Raw genomic sequence first — 15660 nt, 5'->3', positions numbered from 1 at the left:
AATATGGATGTCCACGGCGTCTCTGATGCGGAAAGACTCAGGCTGCTCCTGGCCCAAAAGGAGATTCTGCGCAAGGCTCAGTCTCGCAAAGGTCAGCGCCCCAAGTCAACCGAGTCTCGCGAACAGATGATCAGGCAGTTCAACTTCCGCCACATGATGCGGGCTGCCAAAAAGCTCGAAACCGGCCAAATGCTCACTTCCTACCTACCTCCTGCATATCCACCTTCCATTGCACCCTTGGCGGACCTGAAGAAAGTTCATATCAGCGACCTTCGTCTTGAGACTCATCATCGTGGCTCATATCTTCTTCTAAGAGCGGTCACCCCGAGCGAGATCATAACAGGAATCCTGCTTCTTGCAGAGGATGAGGCCGATGATGTGATTAAGTTGCAGCTGTACAACCAGGATATAGACTCCATGAAGCATTGCCTCGCTGAGGGGAGTGTGGTCGTGATCAAGGAGCCGTATCTGAAGGCCACAGCGGACGGTGGTTTTGGGATTCGCGTCGACCATGTCTCGGACGCGAAGTTTCTGTCGGCACATGACGACCTGATTCCACTGGCCTGGAGAGACAAGGTCATGGAAATTGACATTTCCGCCGATGGCTGGAAACTCAAGGGCAATGAGTGGTTCAACAAGGGGAACTATCATCTTGCGAAAGATTGGTAAGTATTTTACTCTTCCAGCCCTTCGCACAAAATGCTAATGGCCGGACCAGCTACTCCAGGGCTCTTGAGTCCTTTCCGTCTGCCAACGAGGCCATTACAATCAAGCTCAATCGAGCTCTCTCCCACTTCCGTGCCCATGAAGGTGAAGCCGCCCTCCGTGATCTCGACGTACAGCCGGCGGAGCCCAGACTCCTCGAGAAGGCCCTTTACCGGAAGGCTCAGGCTCTCTACCAACTGGGACGGTTTCGAGAGTGCTGCGAGACTCACAAGACGCTGGCCGAAAGGTTCCCTGAGAATGCCAACGCGAAGAGCGAGTTCAGCCGCGCGATCGCCCGATTGGCCGAACAGCAGAAAGGCAAGTACAACTTTAAGCGCATGCAGCTGGAGGCAGAAAAGCATGTTCCGCCGCAACTTGATCATGCCACATTCATCGGTCCCGTTATTGTGAAGATGACAAAGTCCCGTGGGCGAGGCCTCTTTACCACTGACGCCGTCAAGGCCGGCGACCTACTCCTGTGCGAGAAAGCCTTTGCCTATGCATTCTACGACGCAAAGAATCCAAAACAAGATCTTGCACTGCTTGTCAACACGGAGACAGACGTTATAACCCTTGGTACCCAGGCGCAGCTAGTGGCCTTGATTGCGCAGAAGGTTTACAAGAACCCGAACATGGGCGAGGCCTTTACAAATCTTCATCATGGAAAGTATCAGGCAGTCTGTGTTTCGGAGGTCGACGGCTTGCCTATTGTGGACACGTAGGGTTCCTATCTTTTGACTTGTCTGACCTAGTATGCTAACGTTGGAACATGACTAGGTTTCTTCTGGAGCGCACAATGTCCCTGAATTGCTTCGGCTGCCCTCTATCCTCGCGCGCGGACCATCTCGAGGCGCTGCACATAAAAGGAGCGACAGATGAGATCGACGAGGAGTTCCACTCGTGTGGTATCTGGACTATGGCATCATACATCAACCATTCCTGCGACAGCAATGCTCGTCGTACCTTCATCGGCGATATGATGATCATCCGCGCAACTTGCGATATCCCTGCAGATACAGAAGTCACGTTCTGGTATCGGTCGCCACTGAATGACTCTACAGACGGCCCCAGTTCAATGGCGAAACCCATGGCTATGGAACATTGGGGATTCAAGTGCTCCTGCATTATCTGCACCGATATCGCCCAAACTGACAAGAAGGAGTTGAAGAAGAGAAAACGGATCTTTGAGTCCCTGATGAAGGCCTTTGGCTCTCACGCGCAACCCCTCGATGCTGCTAGGATTGAGTCCCTCATCGCCGCCCTCGCAGAGACATATCCCCGCCCTGCATCTGAAGTCCCTCCCATCGCTGTCTGGAGTGCTGCCCTCTCCCTTGCAGCAGTCTACACCACGCGTGGCGACCCACGGAAGGCGATCGAGTTCAACCTCAAGGGTCTGGCGTCATTGGGCTACGTCATTGAAGGCGTACAGATCCCAGTCTCTATTGGCAAGAGAGCCAATCGAGTAAAGCTTGTTGTCAAGAAATGGGGTCTGCTGCGGGACGAGCTTATCGGATGCTGGATGAATATCGCGGCCGCGTACCGCACTCTAGCCCCCGAGTCAAAGCTTGCGGATCAGGCGGAGGAGTATGCGAGAATAACGTATCGGATTTGTGTGGGTGAGGACGAAACTTTTGATGATACGTACAGTCGGTCCTCGAACAGGACGGATGGCATGCATGTTCGCGCTTTGAGGATTTGTTCTTAAGTCTGGCTGCAGAATTTTGTTGGAAGGCTACACCTAGACAATTAGACATAGAGTCTTACCATTGTTTGGCCTATGTTAGAGACCAGGACTCCTTGGTCATGCGTGTTTTACCTGTTGACAGTCTACATGTCGATACTGCAAGCGGATTTCTGTAATTCCAACTCGGTGAAAATGATCGTGCCTGATTAATAGATACTCATATCAATCAATAACGCCTAGGACCGATGCCTCCCCATCCTCACTCGAAGCCGCCGCCCATATACATACATCAACACCGTCGCCGACAGGAAAGCAAGATGTATCCCAGCAACAATCAGGAATGTATTCCTCGGACCACAAGCCTTAACCCAGTCCACGACAAACAGCGAGAACGCCAGGCCATGGATATCTGCCCAGTCAGCACATACACTCAAAGTCAGAACAAAAGGTCAACATACTCTTCCCCAAACTCAACAAAACCTGCGTCCCAATCGCCTCCCCCTTATGACAATCCAGCACATACGTAACGGCAGTCGTGCTCCCAAGAATACACCCAAAATAAATCGCCCCGAAGCACACCGTGGGCACGACCCAGTGCGTCTGCACCTCAATACTCCATCCATACCCCGCCAACCCGAGAACCGTCGCAACAACCGCCGGAATCATCATCAACAGCCGAGACTCAGGCTCATAGACCCCATTGTTCGCGTACGCTTTCGCGCGCGCAAGGACGTCAGAGACCTTTCCGCCGACGACACTCCCCAGTATCGTGCCCAGCAGCGGGGAGATATAAAGAAGACCCGCTTGGATGGGGGTGAAGCCGTACCCGCCCACAGACTCAAAGAGGTGCGCGATTGTTTCGGCGAGGATCACGAGCCAGCCGAGGGATAGGGCGTAGACGGTTGCGGACCAGAGGAGGGGCGGGGATGTGAGCAGCGTGAATGGTTGCAGGGCTAGGGAGATCCAGGTTGCGGTGCTGGGGGTGAGGAGGCCCGTGAAGAGGGGGAGGGTTTGTGTGTACCGTAGTGGTGGGGAGAGGCGGAGGTTTTCGGTGTAGATTTCGCCTGGGGATAGGGGGTGGGTGTTTGACTAGGTGAGTTCTGTTAGGGCTGTGGATATGGAGGGTAGGGTTGGGGCGGAGGGGACATACGCTGTACTCTCGAGCCCAGTATGTCTCCCTGGCCAGAAAGAAGAGGCAGGTGAAGCATACGCCTGCGGCGATGGTGATGATCCTGATGCATGCACATCAGCAACCAGCACACCCAAAACAATGAACATAGATGGCCGGGGATGGGTAGGGTAGGGTAGCATACCACAAAACCCACCTCCACCCCAACGCCTGAATCACGCCCGCCCCAAGCAACGGACTCAGACTCTTCCCGCCAGCCAGGAGGAGCATATAAACGCCGAGCCTAAACCCGCGTTCCTGCGGGCCATAAACCTCCGAAATACTCACGCCAACCAGAAACTCGCCCGGCGCCGCCGCAGCACCCTGCACAAGCCGCGCAAGAAGCAGACTCACGTACGACGGACTGGCCGCTGCCCACGCGGAGCTCACAATCAGGCCCGCAGAGCCAAGTACATAGACGGGCCGCCGCCCGAAGACAGTTGCGAGGACGGACCAGCCCAGCGCCCCGAAGGCGAGGCCCAGCATGTAGATGCCGATTGTGAAGGAGACGCTTTGCAGGGAGACGGCGTAGGTGGATGAGATTTTGGGGAGGCCGGTTGCGAGGATGGGCGCCAGGGCCGCGGTTAGGAAGCTGTTGGAGCCGAGGGTGTAGAGGAGGGCGGCGCGGCGGGGTTGCGGCCAGTTGAGGGGGTCGTTTGGGGAGGGGGTGCTGGTGTCTGCCGGGGAGGATGGAGATTGGGGTGAGGATTCGGAGTCGAGTTTAGGTTGACGGGACCAGAACCAGAACCAGGACCAGCTGGCTCTGGTATCCGGGGTTATGTTGGTGAACCAGATTTGGGTCCCTGGTGGTTGTTAGGGTTGTTTACCGCAGAAGGAGGGAGCGGCATACCCGGGGGATGGGAGACATCCTGCTCAAGCACCACCACTTCAGCCTTGATGTCCATTTCTTTTGATAGTGTCATTCACTCGTGTAGACAGTGTCAGAATCGCCCCAAGCCCTCCAGTCCAGGTCTATATATCCGGTTTTCCGCGGCCGCTCTAGATCGTGCCCGGCTCGACCCTGGCACCCCTTACCTGCTCGAGTCTAGACCCGACTGTGTCGGTTGTCTCCGGATCTCCAATCACGGATGTATGTAACGTTGCGCAGTCAGTTTCTTGAAATAGCTTTGGGGTCGCCTGAGGACCTCGGGGAAGCCCTACCCCCAAGGTCCTCCTTGGCAGGTCACCATATACTCGCCCCTGGGTCCTTCCTTCCAAGGTTCCATAAGCTCGAACCCTATTTCTGCTGCGGCCATATTGTGATCAAAGTACACTCAGGATAGCTCCTTATCGACTTTTGCGTTTCTCGTCCAGGCTCTGGTTCTGGGAAGTTCCCCGGCCCGTGGGAACGAAGGCGAACCAGTGGCGCTGATGTTCAGTTGCCAACGTCTGGTCCGCGTGTAACAATGGATGGTTCGAAAGCGACTTCCGAGAGATCAAGTTGTATGAGGCTTTTACCGTCCTGATCATGGGGCTACATCTTCCAAGTCCCAGCAAGGGGTGCAGCGAAGAGGAATGCAACGAGGGAGCTGGCAAACCAACCACCTGGGCCTGGAATAGGGAGATCGAACGAGAGCGCCACAAACCCCCCGCCCGACCTTCGGGGTCTGGACTCTAGATAGGCTTCAAAAGCCGATCGAAGCTTTAGGCTCAACGGTGATCAAGGCTTGATTGTGGTTGATTCGACGATAGGAAAGCTTGAGTCGCATTTTTGACCGGAGGAATGCCAGGACAGACCCCTTGCGTTTGGTCTTCTCTAGACTCTAGTCGTGGCAGGCTCTGGCCCAGACTATTATCATTCTATTCCAGCATCGAGCAGCTGATCTGGCCCTTGCAGAAGAGGTCAGTTTCAAACCGGGTCTAGCGTTATGTCGCCATCATGAGCTCTGCTGGTACAGGAACAGTGCGTTGCGTTTTGGCTGTAGAAATGACTTCCAGCATGTCTTCGCAAAGCTTTTGCGCATGACTCTGATTTCTTGATAGAGTCCGACATCTATATAACATCAATCAACACTACGTTGGAACCATCAGCTTCAGGGCCGATGGCTTGTTATCACGTAGGGGAGACAGTGCCCTAACAAGCTTTCTGTCTGTAGCGGTGGCCGATAAGGCCAGGAGAGTGAGATTCATACAGAGCGGTCCGTGAGCCTGGCACTTTCGATTCTTACGGTATGCCCAGTCAGAAGGAGATGGACGGAGTTTGTGGTCGGGTCAACTCAACAGGCACCAGTAGCTTGGTAAAGTAAGTATACCTAGGTACCCTACCATCCGATCCAGCTAACCCTCATTCATAAATACCAATTCTACCACAGACTTTCTACCGAAACAAGTTGTTATAGTCCTGGTGTTTAGGTTGACTTGCAACATGATGATGTCATAACCAGCATAGCACAAGTAAACTCTCGATAACCTCGCTCTAACATCTCCCCCATTCGCGTCATGGCAGACAAACAGTTCCTCGATAGCTGGATCGGCAAGACACTCGAAATCCCAAGCACCTCTCCGCCATCCACCTGGACGCTCGAAAAGAAGCTCAGCGAGAAAAACGACCAAGTGCCCGCGGATGATTACCACGACCACCCCAAGGCCGGCGCCGCCTACGCCGGATTCATCTGCCGCAATGTAGAAAATCCCGAGGATGTCGCTTTCGTCCGGGTCTTCGCGCAGTACGCAACACTATAGAGTTCTTGATGCTGATACCGATCCGCTAACAGACCGCAGGATCCCCTACGGCGGGTCAGAGTATGCAATCCACGCCGAGCGAGCGCGGCAGGCGTCCCCGGCCCAGGCGCTGCCCTTCGACGGGCGCCTCGAGGTGGAGAATTACCAGCTGCTAAGGGAGAACGGGTGCAAGGCGGCGCCACGCGTGCGCGCACACGAAGTGACCACGCAGGATCCCGACAGCGCGTTGGTCCCTGGTGGGTTTCTGCATTATATCGTCAGCGATGTGGCGAAGGGGGTTCAGCTGAACGAGGAGGTCTTCTGGGCGTATCCGCGCGAGGAGCGGGATGCGATTAGAGACGGGTTTCGAGAGGCCTGGACGTACGTATATGGACCACATCTTGATGTCGTCGTTGCCATGTCTAACTATGTCTTTGGTAGGGAGTGCTTGGGAGCCGGTCTCGATGCTGATCAAGACGCCCTGGAACATCTCTTTTGGGACCCGCAGGCCCGCAAGGTGTAAGTTCCCATTGGCTTGTGATATATCTTAATGCTGGCTGACTGGGATATAACTACGCAGGATGATTGCTGGATGGAGCGTGTCAGAGCTCACAGGGCCAGACACGAGATGGAGAGATCGCCTTTTTGCGATTTGGTCACTTGTGCGGTATCCGGCTCAGTATGGAGTCCATGAGGGCTATATGGACAAATGGATCTGGTAGTTCTGGTTATTTGCTGAAGTCGAACTCATGTATCGTCGGCTGGAAGGTGCGCTAAATAGGCAATGGTATGGCTTCAGTCGGGATCAACCAGGTGAGGTAGATCAAGGTAGTATATGGGACAGGGTCGGTGCACACGCCAAAGTCTGCCGAGAGGGCGAAGAGGTTGAAGATTAACACCGGATGCGCACAGTGCTCAAGAGGTCAAGTATGGAGATGGGGATGGAGATTTGTGGTGCAGATCATCAGATCTCGTACTGTATCACCATGTGGTGTCAATTCAAACTCGCGAGTGTACGGATCATAGATCCAGATCAAGGCCGTTAGTGGTGACGAACCACCAGACTCCGTGCGGAGTAGAGGGAAATACAGCAGCCTTAGGCTCCATTCCAGGGGTACGGTACGTTAGCATTGATTAATCAGGCTGTTCAGGTCCTCATGCATATAAGCCGTCTGTCTGCACTCCACCTATTCCAGCAATCCCCCAGAGACCATCAAACCATACCCTACTTGCTTAAATCTTTACCATATAATGACAGACCAAACCCCCACCCCGACCCTAACCCCGCCAACAACCCCCCGCCCAGCCCTTGCCGCAGACCCCCTAACCATCCTACACGACCTGCACGCCTCCGAACTTATCCTCCCCGACTCCCCCTCCTACCAGTCCTCCATCCAAACCTGGGCCGTGCAGAAACAGCAGCATCCGCGGCTTGTCGTGCGCCCGGCCTCGCTCACCTCCCTGTCCAAGCTTATCGCGCACCTGTATACCACAGACCTTGACTTCGCGATTTACGGGCAGGGCTTCTCCTCTGCGTCTGCGAGGGATGTCGTCGTTAACATGTCTGCCTTTGACGACTTTTATTTCGATCCGGCCGCTGAGACAGTCACGCTTGGGGCGGGGCAGACGTGGGGGGATATATATGGAAAATTAAGAAAGGTTGCGCCGGGGTATGCGGGTATGGTACACTTTTTTTTTCTAGGGAAGGAAACCTCAGACTGACAAGGGCCGTACGTAGTCGTCGGCGCCCGGACGCCCTCCGTCGGCATCGCGGGCACGATTGTCAGCGGGGGGTTCTCGTGGCTATCCTCTGAATACGGGTGCATCAGCGACGAAGGCAATATGCTCGATGCGCGGGTTGTTAAGTACGATGGGAGTGTGCTTTGGGCGTCCAGTGAGCCGGAGTTGCTGTGGGCGTTAAGGGGTGGAGGTGGGGGGTTTGGAGGTGCGTCCACTCTAATCAGCCCTGGATATAGGCCTCCATATCCATATCCAGATGGGCTAGATACTGACTGGTATACTTGCAGTAATCACGCACGTCATCCTAAAAGCCTTCCCCTACCCCCAAGACATCTGGGCCGGTCCGATCCTGGTCCCACGGGCTCGTCTCGACGATGTCGCAAGTGGAATCGCCGCATTCCTGGCTAAGCCCGTCGACCCGAAGATCACGATGTTCCTGTACGTCGTCAAGGGAAAAGTCCTCGCGTCGATCCTCGGCGCGAAGGGAACGACGAACGCAGAAGATACAGATACAGCCAGAGAAATGCTAGTGATCCACGCCTTCGACGCACGCGGCGAAGACCACGGCCGAGAAAGCTTCGCCTGGGCACTCCGGATCCCAGGGGCCATTGACCAGACGTGCTGCATGCCGTTGGCGGAGGTTGCAAGCTTACAAGGTCCGTACTTCTTCCCAAGGTTCCATCCCCCGAGCAGTTCGGATCAGAACCCTACCTACCTGTGTAGCCCTAGGTACCCTATGGTAGTCCGTGCTGGAGCGCTGACGAGCCCACTCTTACTCTACTTAGACGCCGCAGCCACCGTCAAAGGCACGATGAAACAATTCTGGGCACCGCTCCTCCTCCCATCTCTATCTTCCGAGACAATCACCCGCGCAATCGCCTGGGCCGCGGGGATCCAGGCGCTCGACGCCTCGCTGGCCGACTGCACGTATGTGGTTTTCGAGGTGCTGAGTTCGCGCGAACCAACCTCGATTTCAAGCACGGCGTGGCCGCGTCCACGCACCGGGAAACACATATTGCTTCTGGGCACGGGGTGTCCGGGCGACGCTGGGTCCGAGGAAGAGGAGCTCGCACGGGAGTTGGCGGTCGATGCGCCGCGTCATGTCCTGCCGAGGGATCAGGAGGCGTGGGTTTTGCCGAGTGCGGTTGAGGAGTTTCATGATGTGCGGAAGGTATGTACCATATCCTACTAGGGGTTGAGAAGGGTTGTTAGGTGGTTAGGGTGTTGCTTACGGTTCAATATGGATAGATATACGGACCGCATTTTGAGAGGTTGAGGGGGTTGAGGCGGAGGTATGATCCGCGTGGGAGGTTTAAGGGGTTGATTCGTGTGGAATAGGTAGGGTGAGGCCTATGTTCCTGGGAGCTTGACACATTATCGTGTAGGGTGGTGGTGGTGAATACTTACCCAAGATTATGAAGGAATATGGATATATTCGGACTCAACAAGCCCACCCACAGGAGACCTGGATCATGTTTACCTACTTGATCGTTTGTATCAAAGCAATCAGCGCTAAAGTAAATCCTTCATCAAAAGCAAAGGATAAGTCCATATGGAAGAGGATGCCTCCTGCTCCCTCACCCATCTGTATCTGCACCCTTCACAAACCTCACCCAACAAACATGCTCCTCCACCCCCTCCAACCCCCCATCAAAAAACACCTCATACCTCGCCGTAACCCCGGGACTAACACCCTCCCAACCCCGCGCAATCTCCGTGCTATACAAGCCATACAAACTCGCCAGCAGCGTCGTCATCTCCGCCATAGCCAGGTGCAGCCCAATGCACATCCTCCCCCCGCTCGAAAACGCCCAGAACCAGCGGTTCATCTCGGCCACCTCCTCTTTATTATCGCCCAGCCACCGGCCGGGATTAAACGTCTCGGGATCCCTGAACACCCTGGGGTTCCGGTGGAGAGTGTACGGGCTTAGACTCACGACTGTGCCAGCCGGTATAACATACCCATCAATAACCGTATCGCTCTCTGCAAGTCGTGGCTCTGTCCCCGGTAGAGGGGCGAAGAGTCTAAGCGTCTCTTTGATTACCGCGTCGAGGTAGGGCAGTTTATCTGCAACGACGGGATCAACACTCCCGTTCTCTTTGCCGTTTACGTGTAAGGCGCGGATCTCCGCGCGCAGCGTATCCTGGTACTTCCTATTCTCCGGACGCGAGAGGAGGAATATCGCCCACATCAGGGTGTCGGCCGTTGTGTCGATGCCGGCGAGGAGGTGGTCCGCTGCTTCGGCGGCGACACCGAGGAGATCGATCTTGGACTTTCCTTGCCGTTGCTCCCTTTGCATGGCGGCGAGCAAGCGCTCCGTTATGCACTCGTCCGGGTTTACAACGCCAGTCTGTGTAGCAGCTTCGTTGATTTCCTGCGCCGCTTGCAGCGCATGGTTCCGGATCCCGCTGTACGTTGACGGCCTGCGCATAGGCAGCAGGTCCAGCGAGGTAATGATTGAGTTGAGAAGGCCGGCGCGCGTATACAGCCACCCCGTCAGCGCCGGGAAATGGATAGTGAACCAGGATAGGTTTCGTCGGGCGGGGTCGACGATATCGTTTAGCAGGCTTCTATCAGCTGAAGCCGGGGATAGGGCGCTCGTTGGACCACGTGCAAATGCTTTGTCGTCTCCTCCTTTGCCGTATAGGAACGCAGTGATCGAGTCGAGGGAGAAGTAATGCAGCGCGTTGAAGATCTCCAGGTTCCCATGGCCATCCGCTTCTCTAGCGACCAGCTCCAAGAACAGTCTCGTTTTCTCCTCGATCATGGCTGCGTTAGTCGGGGAGAGGATAGATGTTTTCGAGTATGCGTGGTTAAGGAGTCTTTTGCGTTCTGTTTTCATCAGCATTGGCCTACCTAATATACCTAGAGGTCCCTAGAAAGAAAGTGGTGCAGACCTCGATGCTCCCGCGCAGACGCAACACTAAACATACAAGGCCGCCCATAGACATCAAACATGCGGTAGAAGTCCGTTCTTTGGAAGACCGTTCCAGCGCCGTAGATGGTGCGGAGGGCCGAGAGGGTGTTGAACGAGACCTCGTTTGGACCGATGCGGACGGCGTCGCCGTATTGTGAGTGCAGGGACTGCATGTGTGTTGTTCTGGTGCCGCGGTAGTCTTGCAGTGCGAGGCGCCATTTTGTCAGGGCGAAGAGTTTGGGGCCCGGGATTGGGGAGAGGGGGGATGTTAGGGTTGTGTAGATTGTTCGCAGGATGTAGATGGCTACGGACAAGAGGAGGAGGGTGAGGAGGGTAGTGAGGTCCATGGTGCTGGCTTGATTTCCTTGGATCTTGAGATATGACGTCTATTTATCATCTCCAGTTCTACCGCAGAGGTGTGGAGGGTATGCAGCAGCACGGGTCCTTCTCCAACTCCATCCAGGGCAACCCTCAGCGAGATAAGGGCTGCCAATCACAGAGGCAGCACCCGCATCAGCCACTTCTCGACCTTCCCCGTCGGAGCGTCCGACAGCGCATGCACCTTCTCATACTCCTCAATCTCGTCTCTGGCCCCCGCAAGCCCCAGATCCACCTCGTCTGGCCTCAACCAGCGGGTCCTCTTCCCAACCTTCCAGCCTACAAACAGCAGTGCGTAAAAGACGATCATTACATAGTCAAGGAAGAAGTACGTGATATCCCAATTGTTGGGCAGGTCCACGAATAAATCGAACCCCAGCAATAGGGTCAGGATTGCCGTGCTGCCGACGGCAATGTATGAGGTGTAGGGCTGGAATTTCCCTTTGTACGGGAGCGTATCCCGGGATATACCCTGGGCTTTCAGCGCCCGGTGGAAGTGGATGTACGTGAGGCTGACGGAGAAGTGGTTGAGGAGTTGGTTGGCCGTGATGAGGACGACGAGGCTGCATCGTCAGCATAAGCATTCCATCAGGGTCTCAAGGATTGTAGCATACTAATCCATGACCTTCGCCGAGCTCTCCGAAACCTGCAGCAGAGCCAGCAAACAAAGCGACAGCGAGGCCAAGAGAGCCCATATCCTAAGCCACCATTAGGCCCATGTATAGGGTACCGGGGTATACTCACGGAATGCCCTTCCCCGTGCACCGTGCAAAGAAAGCCGGCGCCTTCCCATCAACCGCCATCCCATGCAGCGTCCTCGTCGCCGAAAACAGCAGGGCATTGCCCGCACTCACGAGCGAGATCATGATCCCCGCATTAACCACACTCCCCAGACCGGCAATACCCAATCTCTGCATGGAGATGACGTACGGCGACGCGGCACCCGTTGAGACGCCCGCATCTAGGAGTGTTGCAAGCGTGGGATCGTCATAGGGGATCACGATGCCAATGCACAGCGCGCCGCCAACGAAGAAGAGCAGGACCCGGGCGAGGAAGGTCTTGTAGGCGCGGCGGATGACAGGGCGCGGATTGGCTGTTTCGGCAGCGATCATGCTGAGATATTCAGGTCTGCATCGCATTAACCACTCAAATAGCAAGATTCAGAAACGGGGAGACGCACCCGCAGATCGTAAAGCCCGCCCTAACCACCGCAGCAACGACTCCACAAAGCCGTCCGCCAGCTCCAGAGACAAGATCCTCCGCAAAGGCACCGGGCTCATTCCAGAACCGGAACCCGTAGACATCGTGCTTTGGGTTCCCGCCGACCATTGTGATGAATGTGTAGAAGGTCAGAGCGAGCGCGAGAAGGACTTTGAACATCCCGATGTAGAACTCCGCGGCGCCGAACCAGGTTACCGAGACGACATTCAGGAGACTAGAAGGTTAGTTGGGGCTGTTGCACGGACGGAAGTGGGAACGAACAGGTATATAACCATCATGATCACAACCACCGCCGCAGCGGGCATCGCGTCAGTCCAGTATCCGATCATCAAGGAGAGAGCCACGATCTCGAATGGGACGAGGAGGGCCCTGCAGATATACCACCCATTAGGCTCTTCCCTTAAACGCTGCTTTTATCATATCTTTGTGGAAGGCAGGGGCATACATGTTCAAAAAGTAATTCCATCCCATCGCGAACCCCAGCGCTTCATCCACCCACTTGGACGCAAACGTGATCGTAGCACTGTGGACGGGCATGTACGTTACCATTTCGCCTGGCAGCTTCTATTAGATATTTCTTGAAACGCGAAACGCGGGAGTGAGGGCAGCTCTACCATAACACTCATTAACGCAAAGCACACAAACACCCCAGATCAAGAAGCCGATGAAGAGGCCAGCTGGGCCAGCCTTGGGGAGAGCTGTTCCAATAGTCACGAAAATGGCTGTGTATTGTCTTAGCAGTCGGTATCGTTGAGGGCAAGGTTGACGACGGACGTACATGTTCCAATAGCAGCGGAGAGGGCAAAGAGCTGCACTTCTTTTGCGCCTAGCTTGCGCTGCAAACGCTGAGAGTCACGGCCATGGACATAGGTGCTGCCGATTGAATGCGTTGACCCTTGTTCTCGGTCTGTGTCGACGCTGTGGCCGTCGGATGCTTGCGCGGCCGCGCCCTTCTCAGTATTCTTAAAGCTGGACATGGTCCCTAACCGTAGGGTTACGGACATAGTCCCATGTATCGTATATATACCATAGTCCTGCCCTTCCTCCTCTTGGCGTTGGGACTTGATAAGATAAACCTCCAGTCCAGGCCTCGCTGAGTCCTGCCGGCTCTTTATCAAGCAAGGATCCCTGCTCCAATAAGTTCCCGTGTCGTTATCTCAGACTATACTTAAGGTTGGCATGTGCGTCTCAAATCAAGCTCGGACGGTCCGCCCGGTCTGCATTGGTCGTTGGACTCACTATAGATTCTAACTAACCGCCACTCATGACCCGCCTTCCATTCCTCCTCAGAACGCTCATCCACCGTGGCTCATTCGCATCAGAACTGTTCTCGTCGATATCCCACACCTCTTGAACTACTTCCCACAAGACTTCAATGCTTCCAATACGATACCGCTGCACGCCGACCCACCATATCCGCCACAGCGGCCTTTCCTCAGGCACCGCTTCACAAGCCGCAATAAACCCAGGCCAGACAATAGGGGCCATGGCATTCCACCCGGCTTGACTTCCATATGTTGTCTTGAGAGCCTCGGCAGAGAGTAGGTTCGTTACGCAGATGTTGTTGTAGTGGCACAGAATTGAACGGGAGTCTGGGGTCCTGGTCCATCCAGTGACTGTGTAGAAGTATATTACGATACCTGCATGGAAGGCAAGGATATGGCATTGAACCAGCGAGAAGGTCTCGGCGTCGCCTTCAGCAACAGACATCAGTGGCTCTTTGGCGATGGACCAGCTGATTAGGGCTGAGTGAAGAGTGGAGATTGCGTGCTCTAGGGGTGGAGGGAGGGGGAGATCATTGGTGTGGTAGTATCGTAGGTGCTGGGAGAGGCGAATCACTAGATCCATGTAGCTGGCTAGAGTTGCCGTGATCCCATATGTGCATTCCAGATTCGAATCATCGGGGAGAAAGGGAGAGTTCTCTTGCTGCTTCCAGGGTTTCGGCGGGAGCCATGGGTCGGTTGACCTAGAAAGCGTGCTCATGAACGAGCAGATAGTACGTAACTGATTGTTTCCTTGCTTTGGCAGGAGGAATCGCAGCTTCTTGCAGCCATCGAGGTGGATCCAGAAATCGGTCATGCTTCCTTCCATGAGCTTGTGACGTTAGTTTCAGCTTTGTTTGAGATCTATGCGAGACATACATCAATCGAGACCATGGACAGCATCGCCGACAGTGCTGTAGGGCAATCCGATACAACCTCCGCATCTGCAAAAGATCGCTTCAAGCTCTCGATTGCTCTTAGTCGATGCAAGCGGCCCTCGTTTTTGTAATGCATCGTGCTCGGCCGACGTCGGTGCATATGAAAGGCCGAGACAGCAAGCAATGCGTGGAACAGCGCGGTACGAAGTCGAGATGGGGAGCCCCCGATTCCAACAAATATACCAGCAGCTGCCTCCATTGCCTTGGGTACATAAAGGGACCGGTATGGATTATGCGTGTGGCGGGCTGGCTGTAAAAGATCAGCCACAACGTGGATGTAGTTGTCCAACAGCTTGGCTGCATTCAAATCAGTAAAAAATGACAGTCCAGACATCATGGTATCAATGGACAGGGCCACCGGCTTGTCTGCCGTAGGTTGAGGTCCATCCACCGCAAACGCCGAAAAGGGCCCGATGATGCAGGGGCCTGCTCCACCTCCAAGTCCAGCGACCATCTCATCGATCTCAACTAGCATCCTATCGACTTCCGATAGGTCGGCTTCTACCGGTAGCTGAGAGTCATGTATCACCATCGCCTTCCTCTTCACCGCACACGGCCGCTCGTCCTCGCCGTGCATCCAGTACAACTCCACGTCATACCCTTCGCATGATGTCCCGCAGCGCTTACATTGTGGACGTCGATTATCGCATTTTACCTTGCGGCGGCGGCACGTCCAGCATCTAGTCCGGTTGGTTAAAGACAGGGTAAAACCCAGGTACGGGGCAATGTGAGTTACTGACCCAGCAAAAGTCTTGGTTTTGGGTACTCTGCTCATGATGGAGAGCCGGAGCAAGTGTCAGCGATATCAAGGATGCTTCGAGGTTTGATATGGGGATTGCGGAGAATCGAAGAGATAAGGGCCGTCAGGAGTCAGCGAGATGGATCTGTGGTGTGGGGATCGAAGCCCTAACCAGATACGGGCAATACGGAGTAAAGTGTTGGAGATCCTGGACAGGCAACAGTCAGCGAGCTGATCGGTTTAAAA

General features: G+C 54.9%; 7 protein-coding genes across 7 annotated transcripts; 3 read left to right on the top strand and 4 right to left on the bottom strand.

Moving 5' to 3' along the window:
* Nucleotides 1-3: 3 nt before the first annotated feature.
* DSM5745_10303 (TPR domain protein) lies at nt 4-2410 on the top strand (the record flags this gene model as incomplete). The annotated part of the gene is made up of 3 exons (XM_026752319.1): nt 4-665; nt 719-1423; nt 1483-2410. 3 exons carry the CDS (start codon nt 4-6, stop codon nt 2408-2410), a joined length of 2295 nt encoding a protein of 764 aa, XP_026599381.1.
* A 342-nt stretch (nt 2411-2752) lies between these two features.
* On the bottom strand, nt 2753-4462 carry DSM5745_10302 (uncharacterized protein; the record flags this gene model as incomplete). The annotated part of the gene is made up of 5 exons (XM_026752318.1): nt 2753-2798; nt 2913-3478; nt 3540-3621; nt 3703-4360; nt 4408-4462. 5 exons carry the CDS (start codon nt 4460-4462, stop codon nt 2753-2755), a joined length of 1407 nt encoding a protein of 468 aa, XP_026599380.1.
* A 1534-nt stretch (nt 4463-5996) lies between these two features.
* On the top strand, nt 5997-6741 carry DSM5745_10301 (uncharacterized protein; the record flags this gene model as incomplete). Its single annotated transcript, XM_026752317.1, has 2 exons — nt 5997-6223; nt 6279-6741. 2 exons carry the CDS (start codon nt 5997-5999, stop codon nt 6739-6741), a joined length of 690 nt encoding a protein of 229 aa, XP_026599379.1.
* A 728-nt stretch (nt 6742-7469) lies between these two features.
* Nucleotides 7470-9296, top strand: DSM5745_10300 (FAD-binding oxidoreductase; the record flags this gene model as incomplete). The annotated part of the gene is made up of 4 exons (XM_026752316.1): nt 7470-7896; nt 7957-8163; nt 8246-9129; nt 9207-9296. 4 exons carry the CDS (start codon nt 7470-7472, stop codon nt 9294-9296), a joined length of 1608 nt encoding a protein of 535 aa, XP_026599378.1.
* Nucleotides 9297-9830: 534 nt separating this feature from the next.
* DSM5745_10299 (uncharacterized protein) lies at nt 9831-12583 on the bottom strand (the record flags this gene model as incomplete). The annotated part of the gene is made up of 7 exons (XM_026752315.1): nt 9831-9857; nt 9896-10815; nt 10893-11262; nt 11587-11817; nt 11869-11952; nt 12109-12382; nt 12435-12583. The coding sequence occupies 7 exons, from the start codon at nt 12581-12583 to the stop codon at nt 9831-9833; spliced, it is 2055 nt and encodes a 684-aa protein (XP_026599377.1).
* Nucleotides 12584-13042: 459 nt separating this feature from the next.
* Nucleotides 13043-13452, bottom strand: DSM5745_10298 (uncharacterized protein; the record flags this gene model as incomplete). The annotated part of the gene is made up of 2 exons (XM_026752314.1): nt 13043-13197; nt 13254-13452. 2 exons carry the CDS (start codon nt 13450-13452, stop codon nt 13043-13045), a joined length of 354 nt encoding a protein of 117 aa, XP_026599376.1.
* A 274-nt stretch (nt 13453-13726) lies between these two features.
* DSM5745_10297 (Zn(II)2Cys6 transcription factor) lies at nt 13727-15450 on the bottom strand (the record flags this gene model as incomplete). The annotated part of the gene is made up of 3 exons (XM_026752313.1): nt 13727-14569; nt 14617-15355; nt 15416-15450. 3 exons carry the CDS (start codon nt 15448-15450, stop codon nt 13727-13729), a joined length of 1617 nt encoding a protein of 538 aa, XP_026599375.1.
* Between the last annotated feature and the right edge of the window lie 210 nt (nt 15451-15660).

This window comes from Aspergillus mulundensis (genome assembly GCF_003369625.1).
Source record: "Aspergillus mulundensis strain DSM 5745 chromosome Unknown scaffold_14, whole genome shotgun sequence".
Lineage (NCBI taxonomy): Eukaryota > Fungi > Ascomycota > Eurotiomycetes > Eurotiales > Aspergillaceae > Aspergillus > Aspergillus mulundensis.
Note: the sequence above shows the minus strand (reverse complement) of the source record. Positions and strands in the feature narration are given on the sequence as shown.